Source organism: Polyodon spathula, chromosome 30 (genome assembly GCF_017654505.1).
Source record: "Polyodon spathula isolate WHYD16114869_AA chromosome 30, ASM1765450v1, whole genome shotgun sequence".
Taxonomy (NCBI): Eukaryota; Metazoa; Chordata; class Actinopteri; order Acipenseriformes; family Polyodontidae; genus Polyodon; species Polyodon spathula.
This window is the reverse complement of record NC_054563.1, coordinates 3,844,590-3,867,408: the sequence shown is the minus strand read 5'-3', so window position 1 is coordinate 3,867,408 and position 22,819 is coordinate 3,844,590. Positions and strand designations below refer to the sequence as shown.

Here is a 22,819-nt window from a genome sequence, read left to right as displayed (position 1 = left end):
AACAAAAAGGATCAGCTCAATTTAGAATATCATTTTTAATAAACTTGCACTGTAATTGACCATGCATTCTCAATGTATTAGTACATTTTACAGCACATTGTAATATGTGCTTATGGTTATTAGTTGTGTTCTCTGAAGTTTATTAGTTTTATATGTATCCCAGTGATGTAAAATTAAACAAGAACCAGATGAAGGTATTTACTGTAGACGTAGCTTCACTGAAGGTATCATGGCAAATTGTATCCAGGATTGTCTTCAGTATTTCTATCACAGAACCCATCGTACAGCTAACTGAGATGAATAGAGACAATACTTTACATGTCTTTGATGTTATTTATTTAGTCTTTTGATGTGGGAACAATAGGCCAGTTAAAATAACATACTGTACTGAGCTGAGACCTCGTTGGAATAAGAATGAATGTACCGGTCTTCTCATTAATACCCCCTTCTCCAAAATATGATCATATTACACTTAAATGGTTAATTCATCACTTCAGGTAGCAGTGCAAGTGCTGTGCACACTCCCTTGAGTTATACATTGTTCCATGCGATAGGGTTCAAACCTGGAAGCTTTACAAACTCACAGACGCTCGAACCTTGAAACCTGTATCTTTACGTTTCAAAAAGTGGGATTTGTGAAGCACTTGCATGATGGCTGGAACACGGATATTCTTTAAAAAAAAAAAAAAAAAAAAAGTATATACAATGTGAGAATTTTCTATATGACCAAGTATTCAACAACACTGTACCCGTGTAAAACCCGTGACAATAATAATAATAATAATAATAATAATAATAATAATAATAATAATAATAATTCAATACTGTGCTCAACAGGAAACCAGTGTGCTGTATGTGCAGGAAAATCTGTCTTCTTTTAGAAAATAGTTTTTAGTTTAACCCCAGAAATTTATTAACGGAGCCTCATGTCTCCAAAACAAGATCCCCTTGAGAATCTGAGGACCAGTTTCTTAAACCCCAGACGGCAGACCTTAATTAACCAAATAAGCCAGATGTATCATTGGAAAGTAATTATCTGGTTCCAAATAAACCCAAAGCCATGACTAGTGGTCCTGAATGTATCACTGTGTCTCTACGGGAACAGATCATGGATGAAGTGTCTTTAGTATTGTTTGCAGGGAGCGGGCAGAATTCATATGAAATGGTGGTACTTTAAGAAAGGATTGTACTCTGCTTGTGTGTAGTTGTAACCTCTATACACTAAGTACTCCTCAAAGTGTTTTTATCTACAGCACAGTGCTAAATGTTATATCATTTATTATACAGTGCTTTTTTCCCCATATATTTTTGTTTTTCATACATTTTGATGTGATGTTTCAAACAAGAAAATGTGGCAGAAAATAATATGAAGAAGAATGTGTTGATGTTTGTAAAACCTGCTTGAAGCAGCTACCGTATGCAGTGAGGGTTCTCTAACGTTGTATCCGACTGTGCTCTGCTAAAGGGTTTGTTTCTGTTTCCCAAGCCTGTTAATAATGGTCACTGGAAGACGTTCAAGTACTGAGTTCTATTAGTGAAAGGAATTCCTCAGGATAGCAATTAATGAAGCACAATGCTAAGAGAGGCTGACTACATTTGCTACTAATTTGATCTGATGTTGTGTTATTTGTTTATTTTATTTGTGAGTGCATTGTGGGAAGTGTTTTATTTATTTAGTTATTTATTTAAATTAGAGCTACCTGGGTACATGTATAAAACAGCACAGGAACAGAATAAATATGTTAAACTTGGTACTTGCCTTCATCAGGAAATACGTGTGGGAAGAACAGTAAATGAGTTTGAGCGAGTTACAGTTTTAATGAATAAGAGCAACGAGTGTCACTGCAAACCGCCTCAAGGTGGAGGAAATTAATGGAGAGCCGTTTAAAGAAAATACACCTCACATCCTCTATTGCTTCGGCCGGCCTGCAAGAAATGGTTGAAAAATACCACTGGGATACCATTATACTGCCAGCTCATAATTTGTACACAGCAAAACTGTAAGAAACGGAGTTAGTGAAGTACAGTACATTCGTCACAGTGTTCTAATATGACAGTAGTGAAATCGTTTGTCATCAAGTTTTAAAAATGTAAGAATATTGTTTGCCGCTCGATTTGAGAAGTGATCGTTTATACAAGCTGATAATGCAGTCTGGGTTGGCACTGTTTCAAAGCAAAGGCAAGTACTTCAAACACCCTAATAATAGCCATTTACTACTGTAATAGATGCATACTGTAGGTTTATAGGTTTGACTGCAGTCAAATCATCTCATACCCACAGCAGTGCTTTATTATGCAACAGAATGATGCGGTCATATCAAGTGTGTGACACGCATTTATATTTAAGGGTTAGTTTTTGGTACCCAACACTGAAAGTAATGAGAAACCACGATCAATACAAAGAGAAATTCAATTTGCATTCATTAAGCCCAGGCTGCGACTGCGTTAATATAGGTACCACAGTTCAGGACACAGATAAGGAGTATGAATTTTCCAGTATAAACTATAAAGTATAAAATATATCGAGTATATCACAGTTTCAATCATTAATTACTTCACGCCTGTACACTTACAGGAAGGACTACAAATTGAGTACAACAAGATACGATTGTGGGAAGTATGTATGCCATGTTTCCACCAAGAGTGGGACTTATAATCCATGGGCTTCAGTTCAAAAGTACAGCTGGAAGGGTATACTAACAGTGACTTGGTAAGAATTGTGCTGTAGTGTAACTGTTGGTACTGTATGCCAAAATGAGAAAATGTAACACTATTCTAACAATGACTCATGCCATTGTCTTTGTTCCACAACGCCCCTTTTTATAGAACCTGTTATAGTCACTGGACTTACCATTGAGGATAGAGAATGTCTTGTCAGGACGATGTACAGTCGAAAGTCTAATGCTTTCGCCTCAGAGATCATGGAAATTTCACACTTTTTGTCTCTTCTTTTTTTTTTATAGCTCGAGGGTTCATTGAGGAGAAAGCTAGAAAGAAATCCAACACCAGGATACAATCCAAAAACAAATGGAATTTCCAATGCTGCTTTCGGTACAGATTTTAAGAGGGTGCGGTTGGATGGAAATGCTGGCATGGGACACAGTGGATGCTCGTTCAGCAATGGACAGTCCCAGCCCATTCAGGGTGCTGCATTGATGGGCCACAGCCTCCACAGAAAAGACAGTAATATGTCGTCCCACCCCATTGGGAGTGATCTGTTCAGCTTAACGCTCAAGGAGATGAAGAAGGAACCTGGGGAAGTGCATTCGTGTGGCCAAGCGTCTGCCGACAACAGCATGATGGTCTTTGATTTCAAAGATGAGCCTGGCAGTCAGATTGATCCTGATCTGCAGGACCTGCTTGATGAGCTCTCCAAGTCTGTCCCGCTGTGCGATCTGGAGTTTGAGAAGATGCTAAACTGTACCATAAAGCAGGACGACCCCTTCAACTTGGATCTGGGGCGACCGAGCCAAAGTTGCATGGCAAAGCCATCCTCCCAGATGGAAAAGATGGTCATCAAGACAGAATACTCGCCTGGTTACAGTCAAGGCACCGGTGGCTCGCCCCAACTTCGGCCTGCATCAGCAGGGCCGGCATTCTCAATTTCAAACAGTACCTTATCATCTTCTCCAGTGACTTCTGCACCTCAAAATCAGAGCCAAGGGTCACAAGTGGCTTCAGTCGCAGGAAGATCTATAGCCAACTGGCCAGAAGTCTCCCACGCTGAGCAGTTGAAACAGATGGCCGCCAACCAACAGCCAACAGCAATGCTGCATCACCACCAGCAGCAGCAGCAGCAACAGCAGCAGCAGAACCAGGCAGCAGCAGCAGCAGCCAAATGGTCATCCACTCTACCTGCACATTCAGGAACCTTTGGACAAGAGACGAATACAGGCCCTGCTTCCCACTGCCCACAGAGGATCAGCCCCCAAAACGCCATCCTGACGCCCATGAGCAGCAGCCAAGCCAAAGGAATGAATGACTGCCTCTTCAAGCCAGGCACCAACAGCAGCTCCAACCACATAGATATCAAAGGCCTCAATACCAAGCCCTTATCTCATTTCAGCCACAAGCCCAGTAGCCAACAGATGCCGCCGATGTTGGGCTCACAGAACAAGTCAACTGTTTTGCACTACACACAGCAGCAACAGCAACAGCAACAGCAACAGCAGCAGCAACAAACTCCCGTTCAGGCCCAACCGCACCACCCTCCCCATTTCCAAAACCAGCCTCTGCCTCGGCTCCCCAGCGTCACCATGGCCCTGCAGACTAAAGGGTTGCAACAGAAGATGCAGTTGAACCAGCAGATGTCAGGACAACATTACAAAATGGTACAGCCGAGACAGGTAACACCAACTGACTTATCAAATGTATGTTAGAATTTGTTTTCTTATCATTTTTTCTTACAAATGTTACATTTTCAGAGCAATTACACACCCGGATTCATTAAATGTTGCACAGGCATTTATTGCAAGTAGATATTCTACATGTGTAACGGTTAGTGTTTTGTGATACACTGACATTACGGATTGTGTCATTGAGATGGGGTTAAATAGCTCTATAACCTTGCATGCAAACCAGCCTGTCTCTTTTGCTTAGTGGTTAAGATGCTCGCTTGCGGTGTGCAGGGTCACTGGTTTGTGCCCAGCCTCCGCCCTTTTACACATGCTGTGAGTAGAAAAATTCACAAAGACTTATTTCATGATACGATACTGCATCCTGTACGTTTTTGTCTGAAGATTTTGCAGTGAACGTCCTTAGTGGCACAAATTGTATACAAGGAGCGGCTTGAAATGTCTCAGCACCGTATAATTCAGAATGGCCTGAGGACCTAAAAAAAACTGGTTCAAGATAGGATGAAGAATACATTTTTGTTTTGCGTGTAAAAAAAAAAGTAATTCTTCTGCTCATACAAACACATATTGTGACCAGTAAGTGGAACGTGCTGTATGACTTTGGCTACCTGTAATGTACTACTGCGGTCCTATTCTTTCTGCGGTATTGTAATCAATTTGGGAGTGTTTTGAGATGGTAACAGCTTGACTACGCTGCAGGGTAGCACAGCCTTTATACAAGTCCGTGCGTGCTTCACTTAGGCATGGGGAGATCAGGGTTCAACACTGCCACTCTGCATCTGCTGAGATGAAACACGTGCTGCGGTTTGGAAAGTGCAAACGTCAGTTTAGTTTCTTCCCACAGTTAAGAGAGTTAGTAATGCTTTGGAAAGAATGGTCCCAGAACGGTGCCACGATCCCCAATGGAACAGTAACTTTATATTCAAGCGCTCAGAACTCCCACAAAGGCCTCGGAACATGCGTATAAAAAATATATCCATAGTGGAGATTTTTATAACCCGCTGTCGGGTTTTTCTGTGTACTGATCCATTGCTTCCATATGCTTTTTACTGTTCACTTGACTAATAGCTTAAAACCCCATAGAGTTTTACTTAAACTGGATTTCTTAGTCCTCAGGTCTAACCACACGGCCTCTTAGTGCACTACTGTGCTACAGTGTGTGGGGAACGTTCCATCGTCTGTGTTTACTCTTTAACACTGTGAAACTTGTCTACGCAAATTGAGTAACAATACTAACTAATACGAATAACAAGCAATAAGGGCAAAATAAAAATGTTTTTGCTGTAAACCTTCCTACCCGTCGTTTAAAACCTGCCCAAATATATTTTGAGTGCATATGGATTTTTTTTCCCAAATATTTTTATAGACAAGTTCTCCCACAACAGTTTAAATACTTAAACCCAAAACAGAAAACATTATCTTAAAACCAGAAACCTGTTCATCTTTGTATAAAATCTCCTACCTACCTAAACAACATCAGAAGCTCGTCGGGCTACAGTAAGCTAAGATATTGATAAAGGGTTCATTGAGTAGTTAAGCTGTTTGCTGCACTCTTTATTACGATTCAAAGCAGGTAATACAAGACACTTTTTTTCCACTTAAGAGAATAAATGTGTGAAGAGACTAACAGGCAAGGTTAATGCTTGGGGGGTCATGCAAGAAGCAATTAGAGCACCTCTGGGAAATGGTCGATTCAGAAATAAACATGATGTTCCTCACAGGAGGTCTAGGGTTCAAGTTTTCCACCAAGCCAGCTAAGGGCCGCTATTCAATGAGCTTTACCACACAAGGGAAATGTTAAGGGAAATGCCTCACCTTCCATTAACATTCATTATATCACAATAAATATTGCTCAGTTTATTGCACACTTTTCGCATTTGACCTAAAGCACCCCCCCTCCCCCCCAAGCGTAACCGTTAATTTAAATTGACCCAAATAGCAATACTGTAAAATGGTATATATTTTTTACCTCTAGCTTTATTATTTAAAGAACTGCTTTAGGTGACATGTTCTGATTGGCTGTACCATTGGAGTGACCATAATCTACAACACATGAGGAAGCAGCAGCAACTGTTCATCTATAGCATTGGCCAATTGAAAAATCCAAGCAAAGAACCAAAAGATTATTAACAGAAGAAAAGGGAGACCAGTGAGAATATTGCACTTGTGCCAACGAGAGTTAAGAAATTTGACTATGCGTTAGGCAATAGAACTTGAATTGTATTATAAAGAAAGGAAATGATAAAAGCATACCCATAACATAGCCACCCTTTTTTTTTCTAATGATCAAATAAATTAAACAGAATTAATATCGGTGGCCTTTAGTAAGTTCAGTGTAATAAGTGGGTTGACCAATTTGTGGATTCTTAAGAATTTCGAATTTGCTTTTTTATTTGGGATTTTCAGTGTTCTGTTATGAGGGTTGGTGGGTAGAGGAAGTGAGGGAGCTGCATGAGAATGTTACCATGTTGTTTAACAACAGTGTGAACGATGTGCTTCTTTCCTGGGAATGGGCTGCGCTGCCAAGTTCAGCTGCCGAGGCCTTCCCCCAGGACCACATCCTGACTCCAGCACGGAGGAAGTTTAGTGTGAGAGTCGGGGGCGAGGCCGGCACCACTGTCTGCCTGTGCGAATACGAGTGGATGGGAGACTAAATTACATCACACTACTCCTTTATAGTTTTGAGGAACATATGGTATTCATTTAAAACAAGCAAGCAAGCAAAAAAAAAAGAGTGGAAAATAGCTTTATGACTATTCAGTGTTACCAAGGAGGGAGGAGTTGACGTGTATTTGAATTTAGATGCCCCCCTCTCGGTAAAACGGACCACCACAGATGGAAAGTAAATCAACAAAAAAAAGTGAGTGGGATGAGACGCGTCTAATCCCTCCTCTTTACAAAGGTTCAATCCCATTGATCAAAAAATAAATAAAATAAATAACACTCCGTCTAAACCAGCTAAGCAGAAATAACATGCCCAGGGTTTAAAGGTAAATGTTTGAGGATGGATATTTTAACTGCTCTCTCATTGTCCCACATTTAAAAACTGTGACCACAATTTAAGTTGTTCAAACTCCCTTACGTGGTATGGCTTGTGAATTTGAATTGCTGCTCGCTGTTAATGAGAAGGGGTTTTGGGGTTGTTTCATTGAAAGCAACAGCAAGTTGTTATATTGCGTTGTAACTGTTGATTATAGATTTCGAATGGCTTCGTGGTTAGAGCTCTGGGCTGGAGTCCAGCACAGTTTGAGCTTTGCTAAATTAAGCCGGCCAAGGAACCTACAAGTGAAAGATGGAGGGACCTTGAGTAAGCAGACAACTGTCTTGATCCTCCAGTAATGGTAACTCTGGGCTAATGGGACTGCTTCCCAAATTAAAAACAGAAATGGATCTATGAATAGAGTTTAAAAGCAAAAGGGCGGTCTTCATCCTTAGCTGAGGGACCAGGCATTGATTATCTAACAGCAGGAGCCACCCTGTTTAAGAATTTCCCCTTCCGTAAGTCCTATTTCTCATGCATTTTCCACACAGACCCCCAGCGCTGGCTTGAGATAGAGCCCTTTTCCTACTCTCTCAGCGTGCTGTCAGGCTGTGGAATTCCTTCTTCAGAGAGCCATGATTTTTGTTTTCTTTATGCTACTCTGTAAGGCATGTGTTCCCAAATAGCTCTTGATAGAGAGATGCTGCCTAATCCATTTTGATCTGGCAAATGTTTTCTGTCATCAGACACTGATTGACGTTGCTTACATACTGCATCCTTTGCTGGATGTGTTGTTATTTAACTGTTATTTTACAATCGTCGAGAGGGGCCCCAGGATAATTACAGTAACCAAGAAATTAAGGTTTGAATGAAGGGCTGAAATCTCGGCTGTGTTTTTTAAGAACTGAGGTGTTAACCACTAATTTGAATATGAGTAAATTAAAACCGACCAGGAGAGGGAAATGGATGAAGCGTCAGGGCGGTGTGTGATGAAGTGCTCGCGAGTCATGACCTGTATGGTACAGTGTGCATAATACTGTAACACTGGAGTGGATGAAGAGACTCGGGCCAGCTTGTCTGCTTCAAGCTCCAGTAGAATCTGTTCTACGGCTGCCTGCTGTTTCCTCTGCTTATCTCAACTCGTCTTCAGCTCAAGCTCCTCCCTCGATTCCCTGTAGAGGCTCTCATTCCACACGCAGTGTAGCCCAGCAGCTTAGTCCCAAGAACAAACCCAGGGGACACCACAAGTCTTACTCCTTATCCCCCTCTAGGGGTGCCCCAAACCCCAACAAACCCATGGAAATTGCTCCTTGGCGCAGCAACAAGCAACAAACCTGGATTATAAAGGGCGGAGCAGCTGAAGCCTAAGCATTACTGTATTCAGTTCCTAATGACCACTAGTTGCAAGGAGGGCTTCAGTCATCTAGATAACGTTAAAAACTGCAAAGTGCACTTCTTGACGGATGGCATTCTTCCTTTTATTTAAAAAAAAAAAAAAAAAAACTAGAAAAACCTGTCCACAGCATCAGGACGAAAGTGTGCCTTTCCATCTAAGCGTTCTGTTGTTTATTAGATTGATAAGTCACAATACCAGCCCAGGAGTTTTGTGGAATGGATTGATACACTAATTCAAACTGAGGGATTGCTTGTAATCATAATAATTATACAGGACACAGATAAATGCAAAAGTGAATTCCCAGATCTTAGCCCAGCTCTTATCAGGAATATCTTTAAAACGCATTTAAAATACATTGCATTATCTGTACAGTGTTTAGAATAATCTACTGGCATTGTACAGTGTTCTGTGTCCAGTACACTACATTATATTGCAGTTGTGTTGACTTTGCATCACCCCCATTAGCTGTAAACAATAGGCACGACACATTGTATTCTGATAGAGGTGTGTGTGATTCAGGACCAAAAGCACCACACAGCTACTTAGAAATCCACCTCTTGGTTTTGCAGTGATTACATTTTTTTTTTTTTTTTTTTTTTTTTACATTAGCAATACTTAAGTCAAATCTTTGGCGACTGAAATTTGATAGCAAAAGATGAAAGAGAGCTTGGCTACTAATAATTTGGGTGAAATTAGGAAAGGCAGGAAAATCTGAAGAACATTTTAAGAATAAAAACATAATGGAGTCTGTGTTCTTCCCAGTTTGTCAGTCCCAGTTCGTCAGCATAATGTTCCACTGTGCAAGAGCATTTGCCAGACCACTGTGGGGTGGGAGAAAAAAAAAGCATCGGATATACGGCGCCCCCTAGTGCTGTAAAGGAAAATATTCAGAAATTGATCAACGTGATTTCATATGAGTATGAGTTGGAAAAGAATGAATAATCAGTACAACTAATAATTCAGTACACAGAAGCTTAAACTGTGGATGAATGTAGCAAAGAGACACTAGAGAATTATATTTAAGAGTAGACCTGAATCAAGCTCACCTAAAGAGGTTTAAAAATGGAATAATGTACTAAACATGAGTGTAGGCTTTAGGATAGAAAACAATATCGAACAATAGTAAACCAGTCTTTGTGCATTGGAAGTCATGCATTGGAACTATCACCAATGAAAATAATCAGAAGAACCACATTTTGAAATATAAGTATTAATAATGAATTTAGTAATTTCAGTAATCTGTTTCACTGGGTGGAGAAGATCGGGACAACTAGAAATTTGTATCACAACCTTACTTTGTTTAAAAACTACCACTCTTAAGGAATTGGGTTTGGAGATGATGAAAGATAAGTTTAAATTTCCTTAGGTTAGCATAAGGTTCGGCATGATTAGAAGCTGGTAGGGTGCGTCATTCCCATTGTGGAAATTTGTGGAGAGAGAGAGAGAGAGAGAGAGAGAGAGAGAGAGAGAGAGAGAGAGAATGCACAAAGTAATTGGGCGGCACTAGTGCCTTGGCACAACTCCAGGGCACACACAGCACAGTGAACAAAACCAGCCTGTATTCTCGGGGCAGGCCCAAATTCAATGCAAAGAAAAGATACTGACTTGCTTGCCTCTTCAGCTGAGTTAGGAAAGGTTTGAATAGCTTAAAATAGCTAGCGGTGATCACTCTGTATATGTTTTAAAGTGCAGAATCGCAAGATTCAAAATCCCAAACTGCAATTAAATCCCAATCAAACCTTTTCAAAACTGGAAGGAATGCAGAACAGTGAGTTAAACAAATCAAAATACAGCAAAAGAGGAACTGAGATTTAGACACATGAATTTAAGTAAATAAGTTGGAAGTGCTTCATTTTAAAAGGTTTTGTTTTCCTCATAATTTGTTTGCTCATATTTAAATAAAAAATGATGCTATGCATCTGAGTTGCTGTTCTGTTTTTTTTTCAATGTATTTTTTACTGAACTGAAGCAAGTGGAAAAGCCTTTTTAATGTATATATGCTACAATTACAAAGGAAGCCAATGAAGATGTCATGACATCAGATTATATTTGTGCACATATCTATGAACATAGAGATTATAAATAATTTTTTTATGGCATTTTATAATAACATAGAATATATGAGTACAGTTTTTAGTTTTTAAATTGTATGAACTGCCACATAAATCCACACATGTCCCAAAATCCACTTCTGTGAGCTCTAAGCAAAAGTTTGCTGTTCTTGTGACCCTGTGTGTTGGGAGGGAGCGCTTGCAATGGACAACCTGCAGGGGGAAACACTCACACTTCCTTTGCTGTGTCACAGAATGCTGGGTGACACCTCCTGACCAGGAGCCAAAGCCATCGGTTTTTGTCTTGTGGTTTGAGGAAAAATTAAATCCTGTTTTTACAGACTTCACCCATTCTGGGAAAGGTTTACTTCAGCTCCATGTTTTCAGTTCACCTTATTGTAAAAGACTTAACATTACATACCATTAGAAGCCCAGAGCAAGACCATGCGGCTTTAGCATTTGCTTGAGTTTTTATCAGGTTTCATTTATAAATAAAGCCACTCAGTTTAAACACAATCAAAGATTCTGAGGCCTGAAAAACCAACGGTTTTGTAAGTGTTAAGAAAGCCTTTATGTGAGACGTATTGGGAGCATATTGTTAGCAAAGCTGCAATTATTTAGACCTTTCAAGACTCGAGAACTAAATCAAGTAACCAAACATTTTGCCTTAAATACCTCAGTGATATGACTTTAAAGCTGCAGTTCTTCTATATATGTGGCATGACTAACAGTAATGTTCCTATTAAATCAGTCGTGGTGTATGTGTGGGTTAAACCATTAGGACTGACACATCTCATAAAGTGATGCTGAAATATCTTCAGTAGCTGGCATCAGACAATGTATGATATTATATCTGCTCTATTCTAGACTGAAAATGGAATAATGCAGAAGCCTTTCAAAGATACTGTACCAGTCAGCTAACAGTCTGCACAGCTGGCAGCTTACCGGAACACGTGCAGACCAAAGCAAGTGCAGGCTTAGCGATTGATCACGTCAACCTTTGTTCTCCTTGAAGGCTTGATTGTCAGACAAGCCAGGTAATGAGGCCTGTTGATTTGCCTGTTGCTACAAGATTGGCAGGGATGATCACTCTTGGCTCTGGGTCTGGTTAGAAACAACAACAAAATATCGACCTGCTGAGCAGGTTTTAAACCAGTGCTTTCGAATCAAACGGCTGTGTTAAGTCCAAAGGCAGAAGCATTTACCTCCTTCGGCTTTTTTATGTAGAATATATCTACACTCCACAAGCACACAATCTACAGTGTGCTGAGGACAACCAATTATCCATGCTGTGCTACCATAATGAATGGCATTTTTTTCTTTCATTATTAACAGGTTTAACCAGAGGCAAGAAAGTTTATTTAAAGCAGCATTGATTAATGATATAACATCTGCAGCGCATGAAACCCTTTCCAAGTGTTTTAAAAAGGACTAAACATTTACTGTCTTACAAACATATATTCAAAAAACTGTTTTGAATAGGGCCCAATATCAGAGCTTCCTATTGTTCCTATCTAACATTTTGTTGTACTGTGACTCTTGAGACATCTGTCACTTTTTAACAGCTTCCTGTGAGTACCCTTTTGTGCATTTCAGGATAAGATCTCAGTGATTGGCTTTGAAGCATGTTGCATTATTTCAAGCTCACTTTGTAGCCGCCTGTTTCCACTAATGATTGCCATGAGTAGAACCTATTCACTGAGATCTTTTACTGCTCAGAATGCCTGCCTATCTTGACTCATCTTGCCGACAGGAAGCCTTTAAAAAGCAATAAATGTCTCAAGAGTGACGTTTAGACAAAATGTGGATGTACGGTATGTTTATGACGCTTTAGAGTTTTACATGCATCTATAGAATCCACAGATTCATACATATTCCTGATAAGAACGTTAGGACAATCTTTTTACTGTAGAGGTTATATACTGTGTGTACCTGTGGTGGGGTACACCTGGCCCCAGTGCGTATTTTGTGTTTTGTTACGTGTTATTATTTAATATGTAGGTGTTTGGGTGTTTAAAGTTGGCAGGGAAGGGTTAATTACCTTCCCTGCCCAAGAGTTCCCATGCAGACTGTGTCTGAACTCGATTGAATGAGTAAGAAGCAATCGAGTTCCAGCACAGCTGCATTAAAGAGGCATGACTCTCTCACTCGGGTTGGGTGTTCACAGGAGAGAACGTGAAGTAAAGAGAACTAAAGAACTAAATTAAACCAGCACGATACTTGTGTGTTTGTCTATTTGTTTTGACCGTTGTGCCTTTTTGTTTGTTTAAACCTTTGATATAAAATACATACGCACATCAGCGCTTCCCTCCCAGTACTGCTGTGTCTCTTCATGGTCTGACATCACCACAAGTTGTCCTTGTGACATTACCACAAACAAATCAGCCTGCATATGAGGCACTGTACCTGTAAGCTTTCGTGCTGTGAAGGAAGGAGAGACTTTCTAAATCTAGGAGTGGCATCCCTTTGGTTAGTGACTGCTAGCTTGTAATCATAGATGGGGGTTGGGATTTACCACGGCCTTACGCTAGTCTGTCCTTCCCAGCCAAGTCTGGAACAAGGACCTGTATTTGAACTTCTGAGGTTGCAATAATCTTCATTGAACCTAATTCTGAAGAGCCTTTCAGATATGTTCAGGGGCATTTTGTTTTTCCATTAATTTACAGAACCTATTAAAGGGTATTCATTTGTCTAGTGGAAAACAAGCGCTGGCTCTTCTGTCCTTGTGCTTCTTTTTTCCTCCCACAAATTCCAGCCAGGAACATGCTGTTCAGAAGAGCTGGTTTTAAAGAAATACAGTCCACTGATGTCAGGGATCAAAATAACCTGGAGACCACCAGAAACGAAAGACTACGTGAGGCAGTGCGACACAGTATACCAGTCTGCTATTTAATTGTTAATTTCTTAGTATGCTTAGTAAATGGTTGAAACGGCTCAAAGGCTTAATTAACACAAGAAAAATATATTAAAAAAAAATACACCAAATTAAAAGACAATACTGTATAGATGTTGGTTGCTCGCACACCTGCTATCCACTAATCCCCACTTTATTAATTTCAATGTATAGTTTTATTAGCTGAAAAGATTATTTTTCAAATGCAGCCGTGTGCATTATATTTTGAGGACAGGTGACTTACAGCGCTGCATGCCATGACGTGAGGGAATGTCTTTAGTGTACATTATAACAGTGCCCTCTAGTGGTAGATTATTGGCAGTGCAAATAATTTGAGTTTTCATGATGTAGGGTTGTTTTTTTTCTTTTTATATATGTATAAATGTATGTACGTCATAGATTTGCACAGTAATGCACAGAGTCTACACAAAGAAACAAATCCAAATATTCTATGGTGACCATTGTTACTTGCTGTGTGTACTACTCTAAAGACTGTTAAAGGGTGTTCACTTTTCAGGTTTTGATTGGTCCTCAGCTGAAGGATGCCTGTCTTTTTTTGCAGTACACTGTAATATTGATCCGATACAGGATCCCCACTACAGGGGTTGTCCATTAAAAATGAACCGTTTCCCCACCACATTGCTTTGGGCACTGCCCATGTCATTAATACAGAGAACGCACTTAAAGGCTGTCTCTATTCTGTTGTAGCCTCCAGCTATATCTCATAACCCACTTACCGTGCGTTCCTCATGTATACCTTTTCCACTTTCAGCCACTAATTGCTTTTTTTCTTGTATCCTTTTTACTTTGTTTACAGACAATTCGATCAAAGACCCCCTTTGCATTAAGCCACACGGCATGCTTTCATTTTTTGTTGACAAAAACAGTCTGTCAAGTTCCCACAGATTTTTTACAGCTCTTTGTAGCAAACTTTGTTTGCAAGATAACCTCAAAAGCCACATATTTAGTTGCTGTGTTTCTTTTGCTATGCAATGAAAAGTAATTCGACAGGACAGTCAAAGGAAACATTTGAAAGTACTCCTTTTAGATGTGTGGTTTTACTTAAGAGTTAATAGTAATTTTAGACATGTTTTAGGATTGACACACAATTAAACAAAAACAAACAAAAAAAAACTGTATGAACATTTAGTTTTTATTAGTAGTTTGTTCTGCAGAACATAATTTAGATCTTTTATTCAACATCATGTAAAGTATAAAATGATACCGCAAAAGTCTACCGGAAGCCATAGTAGTAGTACAGTATTTCATGTTAGATTTCGGAAATGTCAAATTTTAATATTGGTCAGTTTTTCATTAAGTATATGGAAAACTACAAAGCAGTATGCAATTCAATATATTAACGTGACATTATTCAGTAGGTTTAATTCGCCTTTGTGAAGCAACATTTGTTAATTCTGTAGGGTAATGCAAAACTTTTGGCCATATCTGTGCCTTCTGCACAGGTGATCTTGACTGGATTCACATATTTATTAATTCATTTTTTTCAGAATCAGCCGCCCATGGTTCCCAGCCCCTGTCCTCCAGTAGGAAACAGCTTCCTGAGCAGCTCCGCCCAGACCCAGCAGAAGTCGATGGAAAAGACCCAGGCCTTGCAGAGGCAGCTGGCTTTACAGCAGCAGATCATGGCTGACCCGGTGAGAGCACATACTGTACCTACTGTACCCACTGACTGAGAGCACATACTGTACCTACTGTACCCACTGACTCTGAGAGCACATACTGTACCTACTGTACCCACTGACTGAGAGCACATACTGTACCTACTGTACCCACTGACTCTGAGAGAGCACATACTGTACCTACTGTACTCTTTGCAAGCATGTTTTGGGTTATAATAAGAGGAAGAGAGGATGTCAGATTGGAAGTCAAAAGTCAGCCTCTGTAAGGTCACTTGTACATTTGACCCTTGGTCCTGTTTTAATGCTATGAATAAATAAAAAGACATCTTAACCTTTGGAGAAAAAGGTACAATTTAAGAAAAGCTTGGCGCTTTTATTTATTTGTTTTTCCACTACTTTATATCGCTGGAAAATAAAAATCTACATAGAAATGGCCAGTGGGACAGAAATGACCCCATGGGACAGTATCAGGCTGCAAAGCATTTTTCACTGCCAAAAATATCACTGCAGTTCAACTTCTCAAAAATATAATCTCAGTTAATTCGTAAATCGCTGGACTTTTTAAATAACTTTTTTTCCTTGTCTTTTGTAGGACAAAATGAGTGCGCAGGATCAATTAAACCGGCATTTGACCAGGCCTCCTCCAGACTACAAACAGCCACGGAGAAACATGGTTGGGTCACAGCAGCCGAACCAGTATGCAGGTAAGTTAGTCTATTCTAATCAGTCAGTCCAGCTTGAGGTGTTAATAGATTAGAGTTACACATTTAGAATTGGGGCTAAACATTTAACCATTGTCAAACAAAGGCGTTAACCTTCAAATGTACTGCATAGTAATTGTACAGCCTAAAGCTTATTTATTTCCAATGCAATATGCTTTCAGTCTTTTCTGTATGCACATAAATGTAGCTCTATTGGAGGGCTTCTCTGAGGGCATATATGACATCAGTGCAAAAACATTTCATGACATCAGCGCAAAAATCTTTCATGACAGTGCAAAAATATTTCATGACATCAGCGCAAAAACAGAATGTTTTATAGGAAGTGTTACAGGAATTTAATTGTCAATTGTATGTTCTATCTATCTGCTTTTACCTAGTAGTAAATCAGACACAAATGATTTGGGACATAAGAAAGACGGTAATCAAATAAATCAAATGTGTTGCTTTCTTAAGAACTTCATCATTTGTACTTCACTGTACTTTGGGCGGTGCTACAGTCCAATTAAAGCCCTGGGTGCTGGGGAGTAGGGGAGAAATGGGTTGAAATGATCATGCTATGAAAGAATATCACGTTGGGTGGTGAGAGCTGAAGTCATTTCTAAGACCTGAGTTGGTGGAGCTTCTCTTGCAGTGGTTTGGGAACTTATTATCTGTTTAAAATGGTTATGATTTAATCATGATTGATCGTAGTAAGTACATTTTATGATTTTTAGCTCATTGACATAAATCACAATTGATCATGTTTCTGTATTATCTGATATCTTGATAAATATTGAGCAATGTAAGCTAATTCTAACTATGACCTATCGTTAACATCTGCCAGATCTTTTTTTTCAGCTTTTAATTTTGGCCGTCTTTATTTTTACATGTATTAAAGCAATTCGGAAAACAGTATGTTAAAAAACAAATATCAGTTTTGGCCATAAAACCTCAGCCTTGTAGGAGGCGTAACTACATGAAAAGAAGCCTTATAGAGCCTACTGTACACTGTATTTGAAAGGTTTTCACAAATCACAAACTCATTAACATATTTCTTCTTCGTTTTCTTCAGGGGGAGGACTCGCTATGGGTATGAACTCTACCCAGCCCTTGCCAAATGCTGTTTTGAATCAGGGAGGTCTGCAAAACAACCCCTGCCACCTTCCCCCTGGGCAGGGCACCAAAATGCCACCTGTCCCCAATGACAGGATGTATGGGAGTGGTCCTGACCCCCAGCAGGGAGACTACACTGTCCCTTCCGCTGTCGCTCAGCTCCAGCAGCATGGAAACCAAAACCAGATAGGAATGGACCAAGATAACTCCAGGTTCCCAGGGCCTACCAACCATGGCAACAGCATGACCTCCTTTAGGTCTGGACCAGTGTCCAACACCCAGCATATGAGACCGACATTGAAACAAGAAGCACCAGGTATGACAGGACAGAGACTGCCAAATATGATGACCAATTCCAGCATGGTGGGGCCAAACTGGCCTCCTCAGGGGTCCAAACAAACTGCTGCTCCTCCAGTGGGAGGGAGGAGGTTCCCAAACACACTACAGTCCCATCAGCCAGTGCAGCCTGACATGACCAATCATCACTTTCCACAGAGGGCCATGGCCCCACCAAGCCAGATAGCATCAGACATCTCCATGCACCCTCTCAACTCAATGGATCAGACCATTAGCGGGCAGGCAGTGGCTGCAGCCAGAGGGCTCGCCCCAAGGCCTAGCCAGCCCAGAATGCCAGCTCTGCCCACCATGGCCAGTATGAATCAACTCACCCCGATAGCGCCAGTAAACTCGGGCACCTTCACAGCCGCCAGCCAGAACTCTCGATGCTACCAAGGGAACAGTCATAGTAGCGATTTAACATTCGATTTCCTTCAGCAAGGAGACAACACTGTGCCAGGAATCAACAGCGATTCTGACTTCATAGACTCCCTGTTGAAGTCGGGCTCAGGGAACGATGACTGGATGAAAGACATTAACCTGGATGAAATTTTGGGGAGTCATTCTTAAAGGACAGGTCACTGCAAACAAGTGTACGTGAACGTAATGTAGCAAGTGAACTGTAGAATTCACAGCTGGTTCCTATTGCCAATTGATAATGCATATGGGTTAAATGTATCTACTTTTTTGTATTTTTTTTTTATACTGTATTTAACTTTTTAAACAAACATATGTACCGGCATTGGGGGTGGGAGGGTGGGGGGGTGATTTTAATGTACATTGGCTACATTTCTGGGAAACAGTGGTAGTATATTATATATCCTGTAAAAGAAGATGAACAAGGCTGATTTTGAAACAAACACCAACAATGCATTTACTCCCCCTTTCACAACCTTTACTGGATTAGAGACAGGACACTGACAGTGTGCAGGTCACTAATGTGTTTCTGTTTCTATATTCATCAATAACTGGCATACTGCTCCATGCATAGGAGTGCATAGCACTTACTGAAATCATCCATGAATGAGTCCTGCTTTAGTTTGTTTCATTTGGCACACGCTCCTACTGTAATTAGTTGCTTGTGCTGGCTTCAATCCCACCAGTACAGTGACAGTCTTGGAAGCCATCTAGTTTTCATCTTGAGCACCCTGCAGTTAAGCAGAACACTAATGCAGATTACATGAAGCCGTGTCAGTGATATGAACATGTCCTTAGACAAGTTCTTCCTCCTCTCAGAAATCCTGTTCTTTATTATCCTGTGTCTAGAAAATCATTTTCACTTGGACCAAACTTTTTATTTGTTTTACTTTCCTTTAAACTAACTTTGTCTTGGTTTAATGTATTTGTAAATTTAAAAAAACAAAAATGACTATTCCTGGACTATTATGAATGCACTAGCAGTGATTCTAGATGCCTAATGTATTCAAATGTACAGATTGTACTGTGTGCTTTGTAAAGATTTGTAAAGTATGTTTTGATAAATGAATCATATTCTTCAGAAGATTATATTTATACTTCTGTCACTCAGATTAAGTAAATGTTATATTTTGTACTTTTTTTTTTTTTTTTTTTTAAAAGAGGATTGGTCTTTGTTTTGTAAAATGTGGCGGCAAACTGGTGCAGTCATTTAAGCTCCCGGGCTCATAAAGCAAAACGTTGGTTTTAATGTGTTGTTTAAAAAAAAAAAAAAAAAAAACCTTAAAGATGACATCTAGCCCTTAATACTACTAAACATATTATGTTTCCTAATTTCTCACTCTTTTACTCATCATTGTGCTGTTGAACATTTTCTAATACGTTATCTCCACTTTGAAGCATGCTTTAGACCAGCCTCCTCCTCCCTGTCAGTCCACACCAATTACAGTCCCTGCATGTTTTCTTTGCCCCATTGTGAACATACTCATATAATTGACATCTTGTTTCCAAGCATTGTTATCTGAGAATTAGCCGGGGAGGTCATTTAACCAGACCAGAACTGAATGAACCTATAGGGGTAGGGTTAACATCCCTGCTGTCAATTGGCTCTTTAATACCCACAGAGCAGCACAGTGCCCCCTAGTCCCATCTGCAGCTCCTGATATTGCATGAAGGTCCCCCATCCACGTACTGAGCAGGTTTGACTGCACACATGACGTGGACCATCCTTCTTTAATAAACTGTGGGACAGATGAATGACACAGAGTTAAATATTGCTGCAGCATCCCGGGACCCCTGCAGAACAACTTGGGAGGAGTTTGCAAAGTTAAAAAAAAAAAAAAAGAACTACATACTTCACCTTAAAGTCCACTCTATACATTTTGAAGCGGCCCTTTAGCATGCTGGAAAACTGTACAGAATCTTTGAATTGTCCCTTATTTAATGAGGCCCGCTGAACGTTCTGTTTGATCATCTGAACCACTGATCCTTTTCCTCAGACGACCACTGAAAGAGGCTGTGCAGCGGTTTCAGTCACCCGAAGGGTTTCATTCAGGGAATCGTTAAGCTTCAGCAGCAGTACCATGCACCTAAGGAGTTTGAGTTCAAAGGGAATAAAATCGGTTGTGTTTAATCGACTTCATGTCTGCTCTGTGGTGAACATGGCTGTTTTAAGCACCCTATGCCCATATAGATACTAGAAATATAGGGCTTATGAATGACTTTAGTGAGGTATTTTGTATGGGTACACCTCTAGACTTGACTGCTGTTTCAGTTTCCATTGGTCTTGGCTGTAGTCTTTCTGTGTAATGGAAAAGGAAGGTGTCCCATTACGTGCAGGGAAATCTTTATCATGAAGTGGTTTAGCCAGCATGTCCTGCTGAAAAGGAAATATCAGTGGACAGTGGATGAAAATACAATCAGATCAGCAAGCGTTGCCTGGGGTTAGCTACATAGTTTTTACACACAGCTCAGTCACAGCGATGCTGTTTTTTAAGCAACCTATTTTTCTTTCTGCACCAAACTGAGGCCCATTTACACTTCCTGAAATATATTTGTAGAAATGTGTCTTTTAAAACATGCCTTGTTACATTAAATAAAGCTATACTGACAAACATTACCTCTGTCTGCTGCGTTGTGTAGGAACTTGGGTGTCCGCAGAACAGAACTGTTACACTATCTTATAATGGATCAACCTTCTTACTGTCTAATACAAATGGTTCTATGTGATATATGTTTTATGCTGCTTAAAGGGACACTTAATACCATCTACATTTTCAGAATGTTAATTTTCTTACCTATTAATACAGTATACTAATCGATTTCATTATTTTTAACCTGGCTTACATCTTTTTTTTCAACGGGTTGCTTCTGAAAAAGACTCTTAAAATGTTAATAATTATGAAAGCTTACGGTAGTAAACCGTGGTAAAAGCACAGCAATGTAGTAAAGTATAGTCAAAACCCAGTACAAACTACATCAAGATAGAAATAACACCCAACAACTGAAGCTTATTTATTAAAAAAAACAAAAAAAAAACTAACCCCCTGTACTATTAGAAATAAACGTTATCACAAAGGTTATTATTTAATAAACTAAAACATTCCAAACTGGAAATCAGCATAAAAAAAAAACACATTAAATACAAATTAAGTTGCAGAACGGCCACTGCTTATCCATTTTTAACATTAAGATGGAAGACGTTATTTTAAGTACCAGTATGGCCCAATTTCTGTTTGCAAAGTCAGTGGGACAGTTTGTTCTTTCGTTACGGAAGTGCGCTGCAGAAGGCAACATTATTAATGTTACTGCATTAATAGCTTAGCATGGCTAACATTCTTCTAGAGGAACAATTCCACCCTCAAGACAACACTGAAACAACTGGAAGTCGCGCTGGCACAGGGTCACACGGGATCCGTTTGCACTGGACAGTGTAATCCCTCTGCATGGTACACATCTCTGCACATCACTCGGGGCTCACGACCTGGTGCCGGCCCCATCTAATTCTTTCTGTTTCCAGATCCGAGACCTTTCTGCCCCTTGGGAAGCCGGGTTTACCCAGGCTACTAGAACGTGGTCCTCCGAGCAGCTCAAGCTCTCCCCGTCCTATATGTTTTCAGTTCCAACCACATGGAACCTCTGCGCTCTCACGGGTACCTGTTTCCCGGACCGAGCGAGGAAGCTCCTCTAGTTTCTCCGAGAAATGGGAGTTACGTCTGTCTTCTAACACTCAGCCCTCATATGCGCCCTGTATATAACACACTACGTTGTTCTAAAGAGAGGTATGAAATGTTCCGGAACGCATCATCCATAATTCAGCCTTTGTTTATTTTTTTTATTGCTCATCCCTTAGCCTGAAGTAATAATACAAAAAGTTGCACAAACTGTCCACAAGGTGTCAGTATTATGTCGGTATGTCACAATTGTGTTACTGAATCCGACCTCATACTGAACGAATACTTTCTATAAAAAAAAGAAGGGTCAGCTATATAAATACACGTTAAAGGCAAGCTACATTTCTGAAGTGAGGAGTTTTGTTTTTTTGTTTTTAGAAATGGCCCCTGTACTGTGTGAGTGCAATTGTTTTTCTAACCCCCCCCCCCCCCCCCACCCCCCCCCCAAAAAAAAAAGGCAACACACACAAAATCATAGCAATCTACCCCCCCCCCCCCCCCCCCCCCCCCCCCCCAGCAACTGTGTGTTTTAGTAATGAAAAATAATAATAATTTAAAAAAACTCAGCTATTTTTTAAACCACTACAATAAATCCACACAGTTTTATATATTTATACAATTAATTTAATATGTTCAGGTATATTTCACAGGTATAATGCTGGTATGTAGTTATTAATCAATATAGTTATTTTTTATATCGGATATTTAGGCTCGTACACCTACTGTCTGGAACATCTGACACTGTCATCGCGCAGTATACTATTCTGTGGTCTATTAAACCCTGAATGACAGCCAAGGAAGATCCCAGATATTTTTAAACACCAGAGTCAGACACTAATCCCTCAGCCAGTCTTAGCACTGGGTTTGGAAAATGGAAATAAAACGTTAATTAGTTCTTATTTGCACAAAGTGCCCCAAACAGATGTAACCTCGTGTACCTGCTGGGAATCTTGCAATGTAGAACATTGCCCACCTGGTTGTTAGAAAGAATATAAATAGATGTTTGGTTTAAAATGCACTGCAGCATTATATCTGAACTATTTACATGCTGCTACTTAATTAAAGCTACAGCAGACGCACAACCATATACACCTTCAATATGATACCCTGTTTGCAATAATCTCATTCTTTGCACTTTGTTTTATTAGCAAGCAAGCTCTGAGGCAGTTTACATTCCACAAAGGTAGATTTTGCACTAGTGACACAAACTCATCTCCCCATCTTCAAACTGAATTTCCACTATGAACTGTAAAATTATTAGTCGAC

The 22,819-nt window shown here is 40.0% G+C and overlaps 1 protein-coding gene across 1 annotated transcript; it reads left to right on the top strand.

The window, feature by feature from the left end:
* The first annotated feature begins 2,659 nt into the window (after positions 1–2,659).
* On the top strand, positions 2,660–21,122 carry zmp:0000001236 (mastermind-like protein 2). Its single transcript, XM_041232587.1, has 5 exons — positions 2,660–2,710; positions 2,964–4,346; positions 15,184–15,330; positions 15,908–16,019; positions 17,089–21,122. The coding sequence occupies exons 1-5, from the start codon at positions 2,660–2,662 to the stop codon at positions 18,033–18,035; spliced, it is 2,640 nt and encodes an 879-aa protein (XP_041088521.1). The 3' UTR covers positions 18,036–21,122.
* The last annotated feature ends 1,697 nt before the right edge of the window (positions 21,123–22,819 follow it).